The sequence below is a fragment of the Miniopterus natalensis genome, chromosome 7 (genome assembly GCF_054644295.1).
Source record: "Miniopterus natalensis isolate mMinNat1 chromosome 7, mMinNat1.hap1, whole genome shotgun sequence".
NCBI classification, from domain to species: Eukaryota; Metazoa; Chordata; class Mammalia; order Chiroptera; family Miniopteridae; genus Miniopterus; species Miniopterus natalensis.
In genome coordinates this window covers 70,967,283-70,992,491 of record NC_142087.1, presented here as the reverse complement: position 1 = coordinate 70,992,491, position 25,209 = coordinate 70,967,283, and the positions used below count along the sequence as shown (strand labels likewise).

Here is a 25,209-nt window from a genome sequence, read left to right as displayed (position 1 = left end):
AATTTTATTAATATTAACTCAGGGGAAGTAAAAAATATCTTATTCCTTGGTTCCAAGACATAATGGATTATAAGGTCGCTACATTGGTTTAATAATTTTTTGGGGGGGAAAGGACATATTAAATATACAAAGCAATTACAAGACTTTCTTTCAGAAGTATTATAATGTGAAAAATTATGTCTGACAACTGAAGTGCTATTTTGTATATTTACACAATTTTATAATAAAGTTAAGGTTTTTTAGAAATGATTAAGTACTAACCTTTCAAGTCTTCTGATTTGCTCCATCAAAGACCATTTCTCACTATTTAATAAACTAATTTTATCTTCTAATTTCTGTACTAGCAAGGAGTTCTAAAATCAAAAGGGGGGAAAAAAAGAACCTCAAGATCTCATAGTATGCTTTTACATATTTTAAATACTTTTTGTGGACTTGACTTGTTAGTTACTATCTCTCACCTCTACAGTCTGAGGAGTTTCAAGGGTTGGAGGGAGGTTGCCTAAAACTGGTGTAAGTGCCTCTAATTCATCTTCTTCTACGCCACTGGCCACATCTACAAGGTCTTTTCCCGACACTTGATGATTTCCAAAATCTCGGTAGAGATGCAGTAAGTCTGGAGGTTTTGGAATGTTTAACCCTACATCATCCCATAATTCAAAATCCTAAAAGAGAAAATAACAATATAAAAAAAAATCCTGGAGGCAATTTTACCCTGCACTTGAGATTTATTTTACTCTTTATTGCTAATGTCTTAAAAACAGAACATAATCATACTTTTGTTATAATGTTAAAGAGCTTTATAAAGTTCCAGAGTAATCAAATCACATGCAAATACATTGCCCTACCATTCTCTTGTCTGCTAATACATTAGAATTTAGTATTAATTTGATATCTTATTATTTATAATTTAAACTCATTTGAATGTTCTAAATGTAATACTCTCAATCCTTTGAGGGCTTAATGAATAATGGGAATAGTTATTACTGAGGTTAAATCTGAGACAGATAAAAGATAGGTATTAAAAATGGGAGCTTTGGAGAAAGTCAGACCCAAGCACAAAATTCATATATGTCTCCACTTATTATTATTGTTATAAGTTAATTTGAAACTTGAACAGGTTACCTGTGAGACAGGTACAATAGTTCTCTCTTAAGGTATTATTACCGATAAAATAAAAGATATATTAAGGCATTAATACAGTGCTTGGCTTACAACAAGAACTAAACAAATTTAATCTTTTAAAAATTATGAAACGAATATTACAATATTATTCAAATGTCCATTTATCCATCTATATCCATCCAGTATTTATTAGATATCTACCCTTTGCTTAGAACCAGAGGCAAGATATTGCCGCCCTTCAGGGAATCAGACGGTTAAAGAATAGGGACATAAAGACAGAGGGAGAATCTAAAGCATCACACATATTATGATTGACGAACTGTCAAGAATTCAGAGAAAGGAGTCAATTTCTGTCCTGAGGCGGGGGTCAGGCAAGGTTCCTGGAGGTTGATGACCTGCGCGCTTCCTTGGAAAAGGTTTAGGTATTTATGAAGCAGATGGCAATGAAGGCATAAGGGAGCTAATTCTCTCAGAAGCAAGGGGAAGATTGAGCGACGACACAAAGCTCTGAAGGAACCAAAAATGAACAGGCAAAAGACAACGTGAAGAGGCAGGCGGAAGGTACGCTGAAAAGGAAGCTGAGAGCACTTACATGTTTAGAATTGGAAAGGAACAAAAAGCAGAAGGCAGGAGAGGACTGATGGGGAAAAGGGGAGACTAGGGAAGCGGATAAAAAGGTGTAAAAACAGACGGAGCGGGAGTAAGATGGTGACCACATTCAGTGTGTCGCAGTGGAGCACAGCAGTTTCCTATAGTGGGAGGCAGAGCAATGTTGCTGGGAGCCCGGCAGTGTCTGGTATTAGACTGTGAAATTCACCACCATCTACTTGGGAAATAGAGGAAACAGGGTCCTCAGTGAACAGACAAGTTTTATTTAAGGCAAAAATGACATTCTGAAGAGAGGCTGAAAATATACGAAGTTTATTTATGATTAAGTGAAAGTTTTAAACAGCACAACAGAAAGGATAGGAAATAAATCAGTCATAAAAGAACTGGTAGGAGGGAAGCAAAGGGCAGTGTGACGAAGACTGTACGAGATAAAAAATGAGAAAACTGTACCAATAAGTATTTACTGAGTGTGTTATATGTGCAAATAGAGAGATGCACAAGAGGTTATTTTAACCTCAAGGAGCTTATAACCTAGTCAGAGAGACAAGAGATAACACCAACTAAGAACAGTGCCATTAAGAGGATTAAATGGGGGCATCTGACAGAAAATAAAACAGGATGAAAAGTCTTAGGTCTTGGCCTGAGCGTGAGGAGTGAGGGCTTTAGACAGCATGGGTTTCAGGCCAACTGAAATTAGCACTAAATGTTGCTTAATGGTTAAAGAACAGGTTATTGATGTATACTTCCACTGCCTTTCTTAAAAACAAACATACAATAAACTGTACAAGTTAAATAAATCCACAAGTTAATTCAAAATGGACAATTCACTAAATTTTGACATGCATACACCCGAATAGATCACCACAATCAAGAAAATGGAACTGTTCACTCCCCAAGTTTTCCTGGACCCCTCTGTAATCCTTCCCTCTTATTCCTCATACCTGCTCTGTTCCTAGGCAAATACTGTTCTGTTTTCTTTACATTTCTTAAAATTTTACATAAACAGAATCATACAGTAAGCACCCAGCCTGGTTTCTTTCATTCAAATGAATGATTTCCAGATAGATCTATGTTGTATCCATCAGTAGTCCATTCCTTTTTATTGCTGAGTAGTACTCCACAGTAAGGATATAAGAATTTTTTTATCCAATCACGTGCTCTTGGATATTTGGGTTGTTTCCCATATTTTAGCTATTACAAATAAGGCTGCTATTAATATTTTATAGGAGTCTTTGTATGGACATATGCTTTCATTTTTCTTGGATTGTGATATCTAGGGATGGAATAATCAGTTCATACTGGTGGTGAATGTTTTAACTTTTTAAAGAAACTGCCAAAATGTGTTCCAAAGTAACTGTACCATTCCAATTAGTGTGTTGTGGTCCCTCATTGTGATATAATCTACATTACCCTAATGATTACAGATGACGAGCATCTTTTCCATGTGTTATTTGCCATCCATATATGTTCTTTTTTTAAAATATGTCTTTACTGATTTCAGAGAGAGGAAGGGAGAGAAGGAGAGAGAGAGAGAGAGAGAGAAACATCAATGATGAAAGAGTCATTGATCGGCTGCCACCTACATGCACCAGGCATGTGCCCTGACTGGGAACTGAACCACGATCTCCTGGATCCTAGGTCTATGCTCAACCACTGAGCCATGCCCGGATGGGCGATATATGTTCTTTATTGAAGCATCTGTTTAAATCTTTTGTCCATTCTTTTAATATTGAATTGTTTTCTTATTGCATTTACAGAGTTCTTTATATATTCTGGATATAAGTCCTTTATAAGATATGTTACTTGCAAATATTTCACCCAATCTATGGCTTATCTTTTCATTTGTTTCAGAGTAGCTTTCAAAGAGCAGAAGTTATTAATTTTTTTGAGAACTTGCTGAAAAACACCATGGTCTTGAAGGTTGCAGTAAATTTTTCCTGTTTTCTTCTAGAAGCCTACAGCTTTAGAATTTACATTTAAATCTATGATCCATTTGAATTAATTTTTGTATATGGTGTGAGGTATGGTTTGAAGTTCATTTTGGGGGCATATAAATATCAAAGTGTTTCAGTACCAATTATTAAAAAAACTATACTTTCTGCACGAAATTTACTTTGCATTTTGTCAGAAATCAAAAAACCGTCTAGTGTAAGTCAATCTCTTCACTCTATTATGTTCCATTGATCTATCTGTCTATCTTTATGCCAAAAAGACTGCCTCGACTACAATATCTTGAAGTCCAGTAGTTTGAGTCCTTTAACTTTGTTCTTCCTTAGTAAAGTTTTTTGGCTATAGTACTAGGTTTTTTCCATTTCCATATCAATTTTATTTTATTTTTAAAAAATATATCTTTATTGATTTCAGAGAGAGTAAGGGAGAGGGAGAGAGAGAGAGATAAACATCAATGATAAGAAAGTCGTCATTGATTGGCTGCCTCCTGTATGCCCCAGACTGGGGATTGAACCCAACACCCGGGCATGTGCCCTGACCAGGAATCAAACCGTGATCTCCTGGATCCTAGGTGAATGCTCAACCACTGAGCCACACCCAGCCGGGCTTCATATCAGTTTTACAATAAACTAATTAATAGCTATGAAAAATGCTGGTGAGATTTTGATTGAGATTGCACTGAAAATACAAATCAATTTGGGAAAACTGACACTGTGACAACGCCGAATCTTCTGACCTGTGAGCACAAAATCTCATTTATGTCTTCTTAAGTGTACAAGCCTTTATCAGATTTATCGCTAAGTATTTCCTATTTTTTGATACTTGGTAAATAGCATTTTAAAAATTTCATTTCTAATTGTTGCTAGCATACAAAAATACAATTGATTTTTGTTTACTGATCTTGTATCCTACAACCTTGATAAAATCAATTATTAGTTTTAGTATTTTTTTCGGAACAGCCCATAGGGTTTTCTTACACATACAATCCTGTCATCAGTGAATAGACAGTTTTATTTCTTCCTTTCCAAAATGTGTGCCCTTCATTTCTCTGTCTTGCCTTCTACAAGCTAGAATCTTTAGTATGATGTTCAACAGAAGTAGTGAAAGCAGATATCCTTGCTTTTTCCCTCATCTTTCATCATTTAAGTATGATGTTAGTGATCGCTTTCCCATAAATGTCTTTTATGAGGTTGAGGAAATTCCTCTCTATTCCTAGTTTCTTTAAAATTTTTAAAGGGAATGGACATTTGTGTCAAATGCTTTTTTTTGCATGTTTTGAGATGATTATGTAATTGTCTTCTTTTAGTTTCTTCATATAGCGAATCACGGTGACTGATTTTTGGATATTAAATCAACCTTACACAAACCATTTGATTATGATAAGTTAGCCTTTTTACATATTGTTGGATTTGATTTGGTAAAATTTATGTAGAATTACTGTATGTTATATAGAAATGTTGTGCAGAATAACTGAAGGAGTAACTGAACTGCTATCTCCCTTTGAGAATGTCTGTTTTTGTTAAACGCTCCACGGGATATTTTATGGACCAATGGAATATACCTGACTTAAAATGATGGCCTCCTGATTTCTTCAAAATGAACTCTCTAGTATTTACTTTCCTAAGATGCAAGATTCAAAATAATCTATTAGCTCTAAGAAGTCAAAATATTACAAAACTGAGAGATAACACTTAAAAAAAGCCATCATTTCTTGGCTTATAAGATTTTATCAGGAAAATCATGAGGTTCTAGAATTGGCTCCTATTCAAACAGACACTACTTATATCCATACTCTTACTCAAAATATTCTCATAATGGCTGCTATCTATCATCTTAATTATTATAGTGCTATTGAAGGGGTTTTTATAAGTATACATTAACCCATGCTATCAAGTAAATATTTAAAGGGGGGGAAAACAAAACAAGACAGCACAATCTATAAATACATGAAAATATGAGTAGATTATATATAGTTACTGGGGAGTCGTAAAAAGCAACCTGGAGAGAATGAGAAGTCTTCATGTAAAAAGAAGAAATCTATAGGTCAATAGAATACTAGACTGGGTAGGCAAGGAAATACAGTGTTTGGTAACTAGCCTTATAGAAGTTTATTATGTCTATAACTTTAAAAAATTTAAAAAACAAAAAAACAAAATAAAAGAGAAAAAGACATTTTAAGTTAAAAAGGAAATAAATCACTGTTAAAAAAGTAACTGTACCTGATCATCATTTTCATCTGAAAAGGTTATTGATGTAAGCTTGTAGTTATTCTTCAATAAAAATTCATTGACTAAGAAGTTTAGAGCTCTCTTTTCAAGAGGTTTGATTGGCTCCTGAAGGCAAAATAAGATAAAATACCATAAGTTTTCCTCCTTCAATACTTGTGCTACCATTTTAAGTGGATGATACTTTTAGAGCTGTCATTCACCCACCTGAATTTCAGGACTTGATTTGTAATTTTTTCGTTCCTGTAAAGGAACTTCATGTTCTGGTGGAAGAAAATATAAATAATATTTTACTATTTTTACACTTGAAAATATCTCAGCTACTTCTACATTGTCAAAGAAAGAAAAGTCTCAAAAAATTTTATGTACACCACCTGCAGCCTTTGTCAGGTTGGCTCGAAGGGCCTGAATGGTCTCCTTGGCTTTCCGTAGTTCAAACTCCAGGACTGGACAGGGATTTGGAATAAACACACACAGGCATCCAACCAAGAAAAGGGAAACAAAAATAAAAAAATAAAAAGCAAGGATGGGTATGAAAAAAAAATACAGTTTGTATTGAAAACAGAAAGCATGCAATCTTTATGAAACTTGTGAACGCATGCAGCAGAGTTGATTAGCAAGCAAACTGGTGAATGTTTTCCATAGTTTTAGAATTCAGGGGACACTGATAAAATGTTCTAGCTGTCTGACAAGGAATAGCTCTATTTAAAAATGAAATCTATGGCATACTCTCATCTAGGTAAATAAAAATATTAGTAATCTGGGTGCTACTGTTTCACTCAGCCTAGGTAAGAAAACGCAATGAAATGTTCTAGGTAATATAATTTTAGGGGAAAAGATAAAAATTAGATGAATTCCAAGCAAATATACTTAAAGAAAACCCTAGATTAAAAAGAAAAAGGCATTTTTAATGCATTATCTAGAATAATGTTATAAATCAAAATACAAAAATGTTAGTGAATATATCCCTTCATTAAAATGTTGAAAGACTACAGCTTAAATATTTTGTTAAATATTTTGTTGGGAAGTCTATAGATTTTTCTACACAGAAGTGTATGTTTTTTACGAACAAGTATAGATATGTCAAATATATATCTTTTAAAAAATTTCTAAGGGTTTATCATAGGTTTCATTTTAAGCCAAAGAGTAGAAATAGTTTGTCTTTTCATTTTAATTAAAGTCATTCTAAAGCAAAAGATTGTATACAATTCTAAAAATGTAGTTATCTAAGGATACTAACTCGAATTATTTAGAATTTCAAAGTTTCTGATAACTCCTCAAATAGGTAATATTTGTTTATGTTAGCAGGTACTAATGAAACTCAAAAATTTCTCCTTTTACCAGAGTCTGATTATAAGATAAACATTAATACTGAGGAAACATTCTTATAAGCTCTTTAAATGTTTCATCATGAGCAAGGTTTAACTGTATGTGTCTTAACTGGGAATTTTCTTTAAAATATATGAACAGTTCTCTAAAATAAATAAATAAAGCCATTTCAGTAAAGTAAACCTCTAGGAAAATGAAGTCATCTTTGTCACAACTGACTATTAAAAAATTATAGTATGTAAATAGTTCTGCTTAAAAACTAGCAAATTTAAAAATTTAACTATGCAATTCTTTCCTGATTGAACAATAAACAAAAAAATAAGATGGCAAATGAGATGCTATCAGAGACAACAAAGCTATAAAAATATATGGAAAAATTAGGATTCACTCAGTTTGCATATTTTCATTAAAAACTTAAGATGTAACTGAATCACATCTAGTACATGAGGGCCAATTATTTTGATGCACAGAACTTCACTGCAACAACATGGAAGCACAACTAAAAATCAGATGACAAGTATGTACTATTTCTTTTGTGGTAGTCAGCAATGCTGATCTGCAAACATTTCTGTGCAACAAAGGTAAGATATTTTCCCTAAAGCTTACACTTCTGGAAACTCTTAGAGCTTGTGTTTAAAGTTAGACTGCACACATCTAGTGTGTAAGGTAAGTACAGAATAGGTTTACTTTTTTTAATTTTGAAACTCTAGGTAATTGATTTTTATTTAAAAATACTTAACTATACCTTAAATAAAATGAGTATACATATTATGCTTTCAGTATCACAATTTACTAAGACATATTGCAGAACAATTGCAGATCAGAAATGCCCTGCACCAGAGACAGAAATATGAAACAAAATAAATGAAAAGAATGGTTAAAACACAAATTGTGAGAAACTCAAATTCAACTGGTGAAAGTTTAGGTGACCAAGAGCAAACACTAAATGATCAAGGCACAGAAAGCCAGAAAAACCCATGTCAGACGGCAAGAATTCAGATTTTTATGCACATCTACATATACAATGTCAAATGTCATTTAAAATTACCACTGCTTTGAAAAGACAGTGCTTATCAAAATGAATTCACTCTGCTGCATGTTTCTTAATATACAATAGAGACTTTAAAATATAGAGGCATATCTTTCAAGCGATAGCACATCTCTATGAAGTCACAGTATGATCAATTAACCGCAGTTACATGAGCAAGTTTCACAAGAAAGGTCTGAACAGCTATATTTACACATATATTAATTTGTCTCTTTATTTTAAAAATATTGGTTTAAAGCTCTTAATTATCATGTGAAAAGTTACATTGTACCAAACAACCTTCAGGAATTTTTCAAATATTATAATTCTTTATAAAAATGTTTGAGGATGTGTATGTTTTTAAAAAACACTATACAAACCAATGACCAATCTGCCCACTCCACCATCCCAACCCTATAGTAGCCCAACACTGCTGAGTGCAATTTTACTGGAACTAAAGTAATAATTGCAAAGATGGAAATATATTCTAATAATGCATATTACAATCTTACCAAAATATTAATGATTAAGTTGGTATAAGCAACTCCAGATTAGTTGAAACCGTTATTTCCCAACTAGGGTCAGATAATACTGATATAATATCAAGGTAGTTGAGTGCTAAAAAATCATGTTCTCATGACTTGGGAGATGTACCGCTGATTGTGGAAACACCAAAGGTGAAGTATTAAATTTCAAAGCAGAAAAAATATACCAATCCTTTGATGCTCTCAACTTAATATTCCACTAATATTATATTGAAATATTTGCTAGTCTTAGTTCATTTTGGCACAAAACTCAAAATATTATCTTGGAAGACCTTTTCCATGACATTGCTCAGTCAAGTATTTTTATTCCCATTCCTGTTCACTACTGAGGAGTTCAAACTCATAGGGCTGAGTCAAGAACCCTGCCACTTTCTTCTGAATAAAGTGATCTGACTTCATAATAAAATACTTCCCCGTCTTTAATACTTATTTTATTATTCCACAAATATTTCTAGGAAAAGGAAAAATTCTCTTAAAACTATGAGTTAGAATAAAAATCTATTACTAAAATAATATTGAAATCCCAAGACAGTACCATCAGTACCCTCCTGGGTTTAGAGAATTAAGAAAGGCATAGTACTATTAAGCATGACGTGGTAGATAGTGAGAAATAAGTGAATGGAAGCAAGATGCAATCCCCAGTTTGTAGATATTTAGTTCTCCACATTCACCATAATGGGGGGGAGGGAATCGTCTTCCCCAAGCCTTAAAAGAAAAAAAAATATTTTTAATCCTCACCTAAGGATACTTTTTCCATTGCTTTTCAGAGAGAGTGGAAAGGGGGGTGGAGAGAGGGAGAAACATTGATGTGAGAGACACATCAGTTGGTTGCCTCCCATACGAGCCCCGACCAGGGCCTTGGATTGAGCAACTGAGGTACATGCCATGGCCGGAATCCAGCCAGGACCCTGCAGTCCACAGTCTGATGCTCTAACCACTGAGCAAGACAGGCCAGAGGAGAAGAAAAATATCCTTTCCATTACTGTTCCTCCTGCTCAAGTTCTCTTATACAGATTCTGCTATCATCTATCGCAAATTTGGTGTTTTCTCAGGGTGTCATCCTTGGCCCTTTTCTTACTCTACGTTCTCCGCTGGGATGACACTCATGTTTATGGTCTAACTATCACAATCTCTGAAGACTCAGAAATCTTTAAACCTTTTCCCCAGGATACAGACCTACCTAATTACCACCTGGACATGCCCACTGGAATGTCTCATAAGTTTTTAATTCAATCCCATCTAAGTGAATTTCACCATGTTCCTCTCAAATCTGCTCTCCTTTCCCTCCTTCAGTCTCTCTCCATTAATGACACCACTCACTATGTTCTCAGCTGCTCAGACAGGAACCCTGGAGCTTACTCTTCACTTATCCCTTGTGCTTACTCCCACATTAAATGTCCAGGCCGTACTGATTCCAACCCTTCAGTAAGCCCCTAAATAAGCATTCATCTCAGTTGTCTCTGCAGCTATCCTAATTCAGACATTTATGATTTATCATATAAATTACAACAACCTACAGCCATATTAAAGGCTTGTTGCCTTTAAAGCCTTGTTGGAGCATCCATCCTATTTTAAATCATACAAAATCATAAGATTTAAGTAAGGTTGAAAATAAGAAAAAGTATGGCTAAAAGGAAGTACAAAGATCTGTACCAGGGGAGAAATACATAATAAAAAGACAAACAGGTGTATTTAATCCTGGTAAAGCTGGATATATATGCTGATGCTGCTTCCTACCCAGGGCACAGGGTTGGGTTATCCCATAGGCAAAAATCTGAATGTTATTCTAGAATGTCTAATAGATTATTTAAGCTTTATAAAGGCTTCATATGTCTATTTTGCTGACTGTTGCTCCCAGAACAGCATAATACCTTGAATACAGAGTAAGCACTCAAATATTTGTTGAATGAATAAATGAATCTGAAACATTACTGATTTTGCCAGCATTAAGGAATGTCTTTCCTACAAATTAGAAGGCACAGTTTTGTAGTTCTCTAGATCCCAAAATGAAAGTTAAGGTGTAAACTAGAGAAATAATACAGTAACAGCTAGAGATATGAGAATAAATAGAGCCACAGGCTCTGATGCTAAAAAATGGATCTTGTGAACCTAAAACAAGAATATTATTGGTTCTAAAACTAACAGGTCCTTATCACCATTTCCAAAGTACTGAACATTTATTTGCATTAGAGATATAGACATGTTTCAGTACGCATTCCTTGAGGGCAGGAACTATGTATTTCATATTTCTATATCCAGTGTATAACATAGCCCTAACACATAGCAGATATTCAAAATAAATTAAAGAATGGCAATCCCAATATTTAGACTATAGATTACCCTTGCTGTATTTCAAAGAAAACTTGAAAAATTAAGAGGTGCACAAAGCAGGTGCTCAAGAAACAGCTGTTTATTTGCAGATCTCTTCCTTTTTGAAGGAACACCTATACAGACTTGGGGGAAAAAATCAGATTTTTAAATTTAGGAAAAAAATGGTAAGAATGAGGCTGAAAACAAATATAGTATCTATCTATTGTCTGATGAACAGTAATAGCTGATTAAAGGTTGGAGCAGACTCTACATTTGTGTGGTGAGCCAATGGACTCAATACCTATGTTATGTATAACCTCCTTATGCCCAAGACTGGTATAGGAAAATAATAAAGAGATTTTTGTTCTTTCTTTCTCAGTGAGGTTTACATGTGATCCAATGACAGACAGCAGAATAATGACCTTTTTAGATTACTGGTCTTTTGATATAAGCTTTTAAGTTACTACCAATGGTTAGCCAAGAGTAAAAAAATCTTTATGAAAATGGAAATTGTGATTAATTAAAACTTTTTCGTAAAGTTTCACCACATATCACACATTTGATTCAATAAGAGGCTATATACAGTAAAAGAGCACTAAAAGTCTGAAAGCCATTCTCTGAGAATAACATGGTTTTCTTCCTTCTTCCAAGGAAGATGAAAGACAGTATTTACTAATATATTAGCATCATATAGTAATCAAAAATTATTTTATTTACCCAGTTAGAGACCAAGTATAATCCTTAGATTAAAAATATAAGGTGAAAACTACCACATATTTAAAACATTCTAATTTTAGTTTGTTTCGTCAACATTTTCTTTTAAATCAATGTTTCCCCTAATTAGAAATACTAAAATACCTACATAATGAGAATAATGATGAACCTCTTAAATTTGACTAAATCTAAAATTTAGATTTTCAAATGCAAAAAATAAAATAAAATAATTATATCACCATTTTCCAGGTAGAAGTTTTTTTCTAATATGGAACCATTTGAAGAATAATACAATATACAAAACAAGATACATCTGGTTACTCTTAGTAAACTAAAATACCACATTTAATATTTAATATATACCATAAAAATATAATATCTAATATTTACTATATAATTATATATAACATAATGCTACCTAAAATGAATTAATAGGATAAATTAGTCCTAAAATTATTCAAATAATTTCCATTTGACTTGCTAATTTTTAGTTTTTACTGATGAGATTTGCTGTTTTGACACATTTGTCAATAATGTTTATGACAAATCATGATTTGATACAGAGCCACATTAAACTCTTCCACCAACATCCCCATTCAAATGGTATTGCTATTTCTTATACTGCTAAATTTTCTCTTAGCTTCTGCTGAACTAAAAACAATTACATCGTTTTTAACCCATATAACACTGTCTAAGGTTTTTAAATATTCAATATCTTCATTCTCAAGCAATGAATGAAAATCATATATGGGAATGTCATTTTTAATCAGGTCAAACCTCATCCTTCACGCTAAGAGGTAGCATATGACACAGTCAATTGGGCTGGGCTATCTGCATTTGAACCCTAGCTCGGCCACTAAAGTTCTAAATAATCCCTCTGAGTGCCACAGTTCCCTGGGGAGGACAATGATAATTCTATAACTCAATGAGTTAATCTACATTTAGGATAGTGTTTAGAATGGAGCAGATGCTACATAAAAATTAGCACTCACTTTTATTCATGACCATGCATTTGGTAGGTTTTAACAAACGTCCCCGTAAATGGAAGAAAAATTCAACAGAGTTGGTCAAGAGAAGAATCCACATTATGGGTATTCCCTGACTCTACAATGACTCCACAGGCTCCATCTCTCCCATGTGGCATCTCTCTTGTTCCAGGAGTGTCCACCATTGTGGAGATCAAAATACTTAACTGATGGCTGCCTGCTATTGCCATCTCTGTCTGAGCCAATGTCCTATGAAAACTACAATTCCTACGAGGCACTCAAGAAATGAGTTCAGTGGTAGATAACTGCAGCCTTGAGGCACCAGAAAGATACCAGACATTTGACGTTTAAAGAGCCAGTGCTGCTACACTGGTAATTCCAGAGTGGATCCCCAGCAGAATTATGATTGGCCTCACTTGATGTGGGCAGAACACAAGATACAAATTGGTCTTCTCAAGTCTCTACATATCCAACGGTGATGCTCAGAAGGCAGAATTTGTGGGAGGGTGGGAAAGGGAAGGAGACTAGAATGAGTAACCAAGCAACCAGAAAGAATGTTGTTGGTCTTCTTCTTGAAATGGGCCCCTGATGTACCAAGCATTAACCCTTTCTTTTCTGGATCATAAGAAAGTCAGAAGTTTCTGGAGAGATGCTGTGATGGTTAGGGAATACCTGGGAAACTCAAGACAGTTTTATTCAACAACCAGTGTGGAAGTATTTCAATCAATTTTAACAATCAGTAGAGTTGTATTGGTATACAACACCTGAATATCAGCCCTGGTTTGGAGGGTCAAAGGAATGAGAAGGCCAAGGTCCAACTAACTTTGTACTAAACTCTGGCTAACTGAAAGTTGTTTTACACCAGTTTTATAACTACATGGTTGTAAATGGTTGGTTATAAGAACTTAGCAAACTGCATAGCCAGACATTCACAGCACCAATGGAAGAGAAAGTTAGGGGCTGAGATGTTCCCTGGAGCCAGTAAATTAGTAAAATAATTTTGTATAATAACTAATTATATTAACATACCAAATTGTAGAAGGAAAAGAATTCCTCAAGTCATTTTATTATTTCTGGAATGTCAAAGAATCCAAATCTATCTTCACAATCTTACTCACCTGCTACTCTCTCATCTGTTTCTCTGTTACCATCATCTGAATATCTTGCAAAGTCTAAAGAATCAAGGGTACTGATGCTCCCAGCTCTATCTGTAATAAAGAGAAAAATAAAATAATTAAGCAGATCTTTATTTAATCATCAAAATAAGGAACTGGAAATCAATTACTTACAATTAACGCAACTATGATTCTAAGACCTAGGAATTCTATTAAAGCAATAAACTAAGGTAAAAATGCTCACACCAATTAAATTCAAGTTTCTCTGCCCAAATCTCTGACTAACTCCTGAACAATGCACACACAGGGCATAATGTAACCAGCCCATCAAAAGATAAAAAAATAAGAAATAAAATTTTTTAGTTGCTGCCCAAGAGTTTGCAGATTAAGTCCAACAAGATAATTTCTTACTAAAAAAAAATAGAGTTTGAAAAATAGAACAGAATCCTGTCTCCACAATAACACACATTGCCTACTATACAGTCCAAAATTATTTGATACACAAGAACTAGCAAAATGTGACCCAGTCTCAAGAGAAGACACTATCAACGGGGATTGATCCCAAAGTAATCTAGATATTAGAATTAGTAGACTAACATTTAAAAAGAGCAATTATAACTATGGTCAGTGAAGTAAAGGAATAAATGCACACAATGAATGAAAGATGAAATCTTAGCAGAAAGATAGATACTACAAAAAAATACCAGTGGAAATTCTAGAACTGAAAAATGTGTCATTAGGCAATTTCATCCTTGTGCCTGTGAACATCACAGAGCACACTTCTACAAACCTAGACGGTAACTGCTCCCAGACTACGAGCCTGGACAGCATGTTACTATACAAAACAACATGACATTAAATCCAGCACAAGAAAAAATGATCAAGAGACACACTACACACGAGATGGATCAGGCTGCTGCTGATGTAACATGGCATGCTGTTTTACAAAAAACCTACTCATAAGCTTAGATAGTGAGAATTTGCCATTATCATTAAGGCTATTGATACATATTGCTTCAACTGCTTTCCAAAATAAGTATACATAACAATCTGAGTTCCATCAGCAGCATATAATTGCTGCTGACAATTAGTATTTTTAATCTTACCAACTGAACACACTATACAATTATATCTTAATTAGGCATCGCTTTGATACCTGGTGAATTTACACATTCTTTTAAAAATATATTGGCTATCTACCTTTTTGGGGCATGTGTGAATTTTCTATTCACATTCTTGGACCATGTATCTAGCATCTTGACTTTCCTGATATATTAGTTTATCTGGCCATTACTGACCAAACCAGAAACTCCACTTGAGTACCGTACTCTTAGTCACATGTCTTAGCTACTCATTAGCTATTTTGATATCTCTAATCTGTGTATTTAAACATGTACACCAAATAGGATGAACTTATATCAGCCAATATTCTGGTGCTGTAATATCAGACCGTTTTAATACTGATTTTCATAGAATGTTAAGTATTGACGTTGGCTGTTGATTTCAGAGAAATATTTTTTATTATGTTAAGCATCCATCTAATGCTAGTTTTCTAAATATTTCTTTCTCTTCTTCCTTCTAATATTTTAAATCAAACATAAAGGCATAGGTTAGAGCCTAGCTGATCACCATACATTATTCCTCCATTATATTCTGAAAGAAATCATCTTTGCAATAGGGAAAGTCTTTGGGGAAAGCAAACAGTTTATTAATCAGAGTTTAATAAAACACAGTATTAGTATGGCCATTGAAAAATATATTCTAAATTTTTAGTTCCAAGCCAATGACTTTATATTCTCCAAGAAAAAAACTCTGGTAATTTTTAAATAACAATAACTATATGATGTCATAAAATTACTGTCCTAATTCATTAAAATGTATTCCACCACGTCAAGAAAAATAATTATTTATGGAAGTAATATAAACTTTTATTGGACTAAACTATAACAGATTTTGTATATAAAATGTACTTTGGATTTTAAGACTAATATAAGGTAATATTATAGCTCCAAGATAAGTTATGCTTCTTTAGATGCAGCTACAATTTTTTTCAGGGCAAATAAATGCCTTTTCAAATACTCTAATATAAAAGAAGAGTTTGGAAAAATTAACTTCTTTTATTAAGAAGTTACTATATTCTAATATGAAATATACCATCATTTTTTCAAATTCCAGGATTGTGTAACTTCTTAATAATAATTCACTGTATAACTCAGGAACTGAATGATCAGGGACTTTCATCATAGTTTGCAAACTGGTAAAACCTGTTTGTTGGTTTTACTAAGTCTGAAAACTAATGCATTATACACAATGTGACTATAAGACACGCAGACTGATTTTATAAATTACATATGTAAGCAGTCTTATTTTTAATTATATTTAATACTTTAGTGCTGATGACAGAATGAACCTTACAATAGTTAAAAAAATTAGTCTCAGACCCTTGCAAAGGTATCTTTTATGGAAATTATATAGCATTTTAAAAGCTAAATGTATCAAAAAAACTCACCAGCTGCTGACTGGTAAAGAGTATTGATTAATTCAATTAAACATTTATTAAACAACTACTGTGGACCAGGTTACTGATAGAAAGGTACAGTTAGATATGTTGTGTATGCTTATATATGCTTTATATGTTTTTGTAAATACACACAATAAGTAATTAATAGTAACTGACTCTGAGAAGCAGAGTTAAAATTCTTCACTATATACTCCATACTGTTGGAAGTTTTTTGTATGTGTTTTGCTATCTTTCCTCCAAAGGCATTTAATACTTTTATTATAATAGAGGTATTTTTAATTATTTATTCATTTTATTACATTTATTGGGGTGACAATGGTTAATATAAACATATAGGTTTTTGGTGTGGGTTTCTATGTTACAAGAGCTGTATATTGCTCTGTGTGTCCACCACCCAAAGTCATATCTTCTCAATAGGGGTATTTTATAATTAAAAAGTCTTGAAAGTACCCAATTTACAATTGAAGAAAAGGGAGAAAAATACTATCAAGCAATTAACTTTAAAATTCTAATTATTTCAGCCAAAGTCATTTATTGAACCATGTCTAAAAAAACCTATGTCATGGTAAATAATAAAGACAGACATATATAGTATATAAATTTAATAAATAAAAATAAATTTATCTTGCCTCAAAACGTGAGGTTGTATATAAACATTTTAATGTTATCCACTTAAATTAAAAGAGAGCCTTAGCGATCTGTCAATGGCAAAACTCACATTTATATTTTCTGATCTTCAATTCTTTTCTAATGCTGGGGCTCATTTCACAGACCCCTATATTCAAAATATTTGAAAGTGAGACGTAATCTTAGAGATAGTCCAACACTCTCATTTCATTTTTATAGATGAGCAAAACTGAGCTATGTATTCGTTCAATGAATATTTACTAACCCACAGTGAGGAGTAGAAAGATCTTTGCCTCAAATAGGCTTATAAACCACTGGAATTAAGTCATGTACACAGATAACAACAATTCAGGCAGATCCCTTTATGTTAAAGGTTAACTTAACCTGTGAGCAAGCTAGGATTAGAATTCAAATCTCCCAGTTTGCAGTCCATCTTTTCTTTGTCACAAGATTCCACAATGAGCTAAACTTCAAAGTCAAAAGGTTTAAACTTAAGAAGAGACTCTACACAAATTTTATTGACAAACTATTCATTTAAGTTAAATTTCTATAATGTTGGATGATTTTACCATAGGAATAGTTGTCAGGTAAAGAGGAAGATTATTATTAACAATAGTTATTATATACTTAACAGTTTTGATCACTTTTTCTGTGCCAGACATTTTTCATGGATAATCTTATTTAACCTTTGTAACAACCCCCTGTAAGAGGAGGCACTACCATCTGCATTTTACAGTAAAGGAAGCAGACTATCCACAGTTGTGCAAGTAGGAAGTGTCAGAGTAGAAATATGAACTCAAGCTCTCTAACGCCAAAGCCTGAGCTTTAAACCACTAGTTCCCATGAACAACATAATATATAAGAGCATGCAAGTTCACATGACATGTAAGTTGGGCTTGATACTGAGAATGGCCTCAGAACGACCAACTTTGACTCAACTTTGCTCAGACAGAGCTAAGTAAACAAGCCATAGAGGAAAAGGCTAATTTTTCACAAGGAACATTCAAGCTTACATATTTCTAGGATCCCGCTACCTAAAGATCATTCTTTTAACATAACTTCAAGATTTATTGAAAGCTTGTTTGCCAGGCACAATATTAAGCACTGGTGACAGAGATAATTAAGTATGGTCAATCTTTTCTATATTCATGCTAAATAAACATTTATAAGTTATCTACTTTGGGCATTTGTGCCATGTGTGATAACAGACAAAGACACATGAGACACGAACTCCAAGTAATGTCTTTTTAAAAAAATCTGGTCAGTTAATAGATTAATACAAAAACATGTTCAATAACACTAATATATTCACAATTCTCTATATAATGAATTTCCATAACTGTAAGATACAAAAAAAATACAAGTTCAGAGGACTGAGAGATCACTATGGGCTGGAGAAGCTTCAGGGAGAGGAAGAAATATAAACTGGATCCTCCTTTAAGGCTACACAAGATCTGGAAAAAAGAAAAGGAAGAGTGAAGATAAGCATTCCAAGAGGAGGCAACAGGGACAGAGGCACTGAAGCATGAAAGTGGAAGACATGTTCAAGGGACACTGAGTAAAGGATGTGGGTACAACAGAGGTTTTGTATATAAACAATATGGTTGAAAAGGCACGAAGAAGCAAAATTATTGGAAGAACTTTAAAGCAGTTTTTCATATACTCTACAAAAATGGGGGGGAAATTAAAATTCCTAAACAGGTTTACCAATTCTTTTTTCTGTAATACATAATTTTACTAACAAAAAAGCAATTGGGGGAAAAAGTTGCTTTGAACAGGAGGAAGCAATTTTTAAAGGTTTTAGTTGGTTGGAGTGACATGAACAAATAGCTTCTAAAATCAAGTAAGAATAACGATGGAGAGCTGGAAGGCACCAGTTACAACACTAAAACTGGTAGTTCAGATGGGAGCTAAAGGCCTGAACTAAGGCAGCACACAAGCACAAAACTTGATAGATGGTTAGAAAGAACAGGAAATGTCACTACTTTGAGCAATCTATCCACCTACAACAGGACCAGCTGGTTTCAAAACAAATGAACAACATTTTTGACTGCTGGGGTTTCTGAAGGAATAGGTAGAAAGCCTGGAAGAGGGCAACATGCAGGATTGCGCTGTGTGGTCTCCTCCTTCTTCAGACTTAGTCATGCTCCACCACTAGACCAGAAACTTAGATGCAACCATGCAGCAAAGCTTCCAGATTGAAAAACAGAGGGCAATGCCTTACTTACAAGTAAGGAAAATAATGATTGGGGTGATGCCTGAATCCTCACTATTAATGTGAGACTAATTTTGGGGAGGGTAAGGGTTGCCCCTAAGGGACCCCCCTATTTTGCGGAATGGCAAACTAATTCAGCCTTGTAAAAGTATTTTACTCAGAACAATTGGTGACTGTATTTGGCTCTAATTCTCGGCTTAGTTGATCCTACAATCACATGTAGGATGTGAATGTCCAGATTTGGATTAAGTTGAGCACTGCAGTGTGGATACCTTGTTGAAATTAAATGATGCTTTAGGCAGATTACTCACCTCTGTCTTAGTGTGGTGCTACAGTCTGTCACTTTATTTTTTAAATAATCAATTTTGTACTACCTGACCAGCCTTCTGCATTAAGAAGAAGACTGGCTTCTCTGACTGAGTTAATAAGCTATATATACTCTGAATGAATTACTAAAATACTTTGCCTGATTATATACTAAAATGATCTGAGAACTTTTGCTGAGCTATGTCTCAAAGTTGACATAAAACAGTAGTTGTGATGTAATGGAAAGAGAGCAGACTTTGAAGTCAGTGATCTGGGTTGAATCCCAGGCCTGCCACTTAAGAGATCATATGTGGTAAAATATAAAAGGGCATACAAAGAAAAGGTAAATCCCTGGGCCCATCTCCCAATCAACAATCCTCCTCTGCAGCAACATTCATTGTTTAGACTCTTCTCTATGTATCCTTTTAAAATATGCTAGGCATATGGAATTTTCTCCCCCTTTTCTGGTACATAAATGAAAACATATATATATTTGCTGCAACTTAATTTATTCAACTTATAATATGACTCAGTGATCATTCCACATCAGCACATATAGACTGTCTATTTAAACTAATCAATCCCTTACTATTGAACATTTAAGTTGGTTTCAATCTTTAATGCCTTTATTTTAAAATGGTATTTTAATAAATCTTGGTTCAAGTGTTTTAATGCAAACAAGCATGTCTATAATAAATTATATAAATGAAATGAAAGACTGAAGGGTCCACACAGATTCATAAATCAGCTATCAATACAGGCCACCTTTTTGATATGGTCATCTTATTTAAAGGTTTAGTAGGCAAAAATCAGTATTCTTCCTATTGTGACTTATTAAAGGGTACAAAATGCACATATGCATCTTTAAGAACAATGACCAAATTTGACTAGAGATTTTGGTGGTGCATTCATAACTTTCATCATTCCCCCTTACATTCTTTGGTCAACTGTTCTTTCTCACACATCTATCCCTGAAGGAAACAAAAAAAGAGCTTCAATCCTTACCATGATTGTAAAAGAATGCTTACAAGGAGCTCTACTCATGACTAGAAAAATTAGAAACTTCAAGATTGTTGTTAGGTGCTTTTCTAATGGTAATTCTACTTCCATACACATATACAGAATACTTACAAGATACCAATACAATGCAATAAAAAAAACTATTGGTATAATATAGTTTTGTCTACTTGAAACATACTAAATATATCCTAAAAGAGATCTGTGTCAACATTATACTAAGAATTATTAACTTATTCTGAGGATTTTTCTTCTAAACAGAACTGATCCTCAAGGTTATAAATGGCAACAGGAGATCTGGAAATAAATTGGTACATATGTAATCATTAGCTTGTCAGCAAAGAATGACTTTTTTTGGCTGTTTTTTTGTGTGTGTGTTTTCAAATTTACTTAATAGATCACATATAAGATACTTATATTCAATATAAGGTAACAGAAAAGGTAGGACACAAGACAGACACATATGAAGAAATAACTTATTATACAAAATATAATCTTTATGTTTACATACCAGAGAGAAAATGGTATTTCATGTCCCCGAAACACCAAACTCTGTTCACACTGCACAGATTATAGGATTAGGCGCCAATTAATGGTGGAAGTAGAGTCAATTTCCATTACAAAATTTCCTTGTTTTGCCATAATTTAATCACATGCAAATTTTGACAAAGCACAGTACATACTGTTTTAATTGCTTTTCAAAAAGAAGAGTACAAAGAACACCACCATATAACCACCACCCAATATGAACTGTTAACAATTTTCATATAAATTTAAAAATTTTTAAAAAAATAACACATTCATGTCCCTCCCTAATGGTTCTCTCCTCAAAGGCAATTACAAGACCCAATATAATTTAATACAGCAATGTGTGGTGATGGATGTAAAGTAAACTTGTAGTAATCATTTCTTGATATATACATATATCAATCATTATGGTACGTACCGGTAGAAACCAGTAAAAACTACTACCTATAAGAAAAAGATAAGCTGTTAATATAAGGGTGGGGCAAAAGTAGGTTTACAGTTGTTTGTATGGAAAATAATACAATAATTAACCCAAAAATCAATACAATGTTACATCAATTATCTAAAAAAATTACAATATTGAAACAAATACTCATATGATAAGGGGGCTGAATGAAGTAGATCAACCCTAAACTTACGCAAATCCCAAAAAAGTCAATCAAAGAGGCATAGCATCCAAAATATGCCAAACAGCAAAACACTCTTTAAATATCAACAAGTATGATTTTAGTATCAATAATTTAGAAACTATAATTCATCATCAACTCTCATGGTACGTACCGGTAGAAACCAGTAAAAACTACTACCTATAAGAAAAAGATAAGCTGTTAATATAAGGGTGGGGCAAAAGTAGGTTTACAGTTGTTTGTATGGAAAATAATACAATAATTAACAAATAATAATACAAGAATAAACTCTGTTTCACATACTCACAACTGTAAACCTACTTTTGCCCACCAGCTCTTTCTCACTTGATATTTGTAATTTGGATTTAACAGTGTATTTTTAGACCATGATAAATGTTCTCTTTCAGTTGATCATCATACAACCATGGGAGGGGACAATTAAAAGCTATAAAAAAAACCAAATTAACCAAATTTAGCTTTGGATCTAAAAATATTAGTAACTAAAATGAAAATTACACCAATTTCTGGAAGTTTTTTTTTCAACCAAGATTTTAAAACAACAAACAGGCATATATATTCTGGAGGTCACCCCTAACTTTCTTGTTTGAAAACCAGAAAGTGTAATTTTAATTTTTGACAGAAGGTCTGCTTTCCCTGATTAACACCCCTATCTTGCTTCCTTTTAGCCAAAGTACCACAATGGCTTAAAACATCAATGGGCATTTTTACAACTACCCAAATTAAGTGGAGAGCCAGATAATGGTAAGCATGTTCCCAGGAGATGTTTTAAAGCAGGCAAAATATAAAGTATTATCTTTTCTTTAACTTAACTTCCTTTTCCGTTCCTCACTCAGCATAAAGAGTCTAAATTTGCCCAAATAATAAAGTCACTATTTAGTCAAAATTTCACCCACCCTTGAGGATCAAATTTAAACTTTACTTTCTCCACAAGGATCATTTCATTACCATAACTGATAATGATTTTTCTATATCTGAATGTTTACACTATTTTATCTGTACCACAGGAGACTATTCTATAGTTCTTTCATGTGTTAATCTTGCGTTTCCATCAAGAACATGCATCAAACATCTTCTGGATCCCTCCAATCCTTTATTGGTCACACAATTTAAGAAATATATTGATGAATGTAAAATACTGTATATCAACTATATTTGAGTCTCTGTGGTAGGCACTGAAAATATATGAATAAATTTCCACAAGAATTAATAATAATTTTGAAAGTACTGGAAAGGCATAGGCAAGAAAAATGACAGCTATATAACAGATAGATTTAGGGATATATATAGCCCAGACAGTATTGGAAAGTCTCATTCAGCTAAAAGCAATGAATCTAATAACTTTTAGAAATATTCTGTTGGTATTTTCTCTCTCAAAAGCCAGAGGAAGCACTAAACCCAATTCCAATCTAACAGGTAGGCACTACTTTGTAAAGCAGAGGAGATGGGCACTTTAGAAGACTGTAATTATGGCATTTTAGCACTGGTGATACTAAAAAAGGAACACTGAGCACAATGAGATATGTGCTCTTTGAGAGTTCTGAGGAAAGGTAGGTAGGATCATTAAACAGAAAATTTTTAAAAAAGGAGGAAGATGACTCAAAAAGACTGTAGGCTCACCAGTGAAATGATTGCCTTCAATCATAAGCAATTGGTTGCCTCCTAGTAAATTAGGTGCCTTACAAAAATTTGAAGTCATGGTCAATACCTTGCATAAAAGAAATCCATCACTGAAAAGCATAAGTTACTTGTCTTCCCCATTTTGTACTGTCTCTACAGTACAAAAAACTAGGCTCATCCTAAGAAAAGACAGTCCAATTTTGATGAAAGCTCATTCATTCAAGTGGAACCAGCATTCCTCTGGCTAAGATACTACAAGGGAAGCAAAAGAAAAAGTAAACGGGATGACAATCAAACTAAAATGTTTTAATACATTTTATTGATCTTTTTAGAGAGGGAGAGAGAAGGTGAAGGAGAAACATCAATGTGAGAGAGAAACATCAATTGGTTGCCCCATCGTACCCTGATGGAAATCGAACCCACCACCTTTTGGGACATAGGCCTATGCTCCAACAACTGAACCACACCAGCCAGGGCCAAACTAAAAGGTTCTTGCACAGCTAAGGAAACCATCAACAAAATTAAAAGACAACCCACTGAATGGGAGAACATATTTGCCAAATGATACATCTGATAAGGGGTTAATGTCCAATTTATAAAGAACTTATAAACCTTGACACACAAAAAACAAAAAATCCAATTAAAAAATGGGCAAAGGACATGAACAGACACTTCTCCAAAGAAGATATACAGATGGACAATAGACACAAGAAAAGATGCTCAACATCACAAATCATTAGAGAAATGCAAATTAAAACCACAATGAGGTATCACCTTACACCTGTTAGAATGGCTACCACCAATAAATCAACAAACAAGTGTTGCCCAGCCCGTGGCTCAGTGGTTGGGCATCAATCTATGACTCAGGTCACAATTTGATTCCCAGTCAGGGCACATGCCGGGGTTTTGGGCTTGATCCCCAGTAGGGGGTGTGCAGGACGCAGCTGATCAATGACACTCATCACTGATGTTTCTATCTCAATCTCCCTCTCCCTTCCTCTCTCTGAAATCAATAAAAACATTAAAAAACAAGAAGAAGAAAAAAACAAAGATAAACAAAACAAGTGTTGGAGAGGATGTGGAGAAAAGGGAACCCTCATGCACTGTTGGTGGGAGTGCAGACTGGTGCAACCACTGCGGAAAGTGGTATGGAGTTACCTCAAAAGATTAAAAATGAAACTGCCTTATGACCCAGTGATTCCACTTCTGGGAATATATCCAAAGAAACCCAAAATATGAATTTGAAAGAATATATGCACCCCTATGTTCATTGCAGTGTTAGTCACAATAGCTAAGATTTGGAAGCAGCCCAAGTGTCTATCAGTAAATGAGTGGATAAAAAAGCTGTGGCCCAGCTGGGGTGGCTCAGTGACTGAGCAAGGACCTATGAACCAGGAGGTCACTGGTTTGATTCCAACTCAGGGCATACTCAGGGCACATGGCCGGGTTGTGGGCTTGATCCCCCAAGAGGCAGTCGATTGATGTTTCTCTCTCATGGATGTTTCTATCCCTCTCCCTTCACCTCTCTCTAAAATCAATTAAAAAAAAAAAAAAAAGCTGTGGTACATTTACACAATGGAATACTACTTGGTCATAAAAAAGGAAATCTTACCCTTTGTGACAGCATGGATGAATGTGGAGAGTATTATACTACGTGAAATAAGCCGTTCAGAGAAAGGTAAGTACCATATGATTTCATTTATATGTGAAATCTAATGAACAAAATAAACTAACAAACAAAGTTAATAGGGCAACAGTATGGTAATTACCAAAGTGAAAGGGGGGTGGGGGAGCTAGGG

The 25,209-nt window shown here is 34.0% G+C and overlaps 1 protein-coding gene and 1 non-coding gene across 4 annotated transcripts in view; one reads left to right on the top strand and one right to left on the bottom strand.

Moving 5' to 3' along the window:
• Positions 1-25,209, bottom strand: part of RELCH (RAB11 binding and LisH domain, coiled-coil and HEAT repeat containing) — an 89,870-nt gene that overhangs the window by 63,257 nt on the left and 1,404 nt on the right. For all 3 annotated transcript variants that reach the window (XM_016223520.2, XM_016223522.2, XM_016223521.2), the window contains exons 2-7: positions 13,936-14,025; positions 6,281-6,352; positions 6,114-6,169; positions 5,901-6,014; positions 459-662; positions 262-353 (exon numbers count right to left, since the gene is read on the bottom strand). In XM_016223520.2, the coding sequence (XP_016079006.2) occupies positions 262-353; positions 459-662; positions 5,901-6,014; positions 6,114-6,169; positions 6,281-6,352; positions 13,936-14,025 (628 nt within the window). The remainder of the gene's footprint in view (positions 1-261; positions 354-458; positions 663-5,900; positions 6,015-6,113; positions 6,170-6,280; positions 6,353-13,935; positions 14,026-25,209) is intronic.
• Positions 19,296-19,436, top strand: LOC148092795 (U12 minor spliceosomal RNA). Its single transcript, XR_015714841.1, has one exon. It is a non-coding gene; the product is annotated as a U12 minor spliceosomal RNA (small nuclear RNA).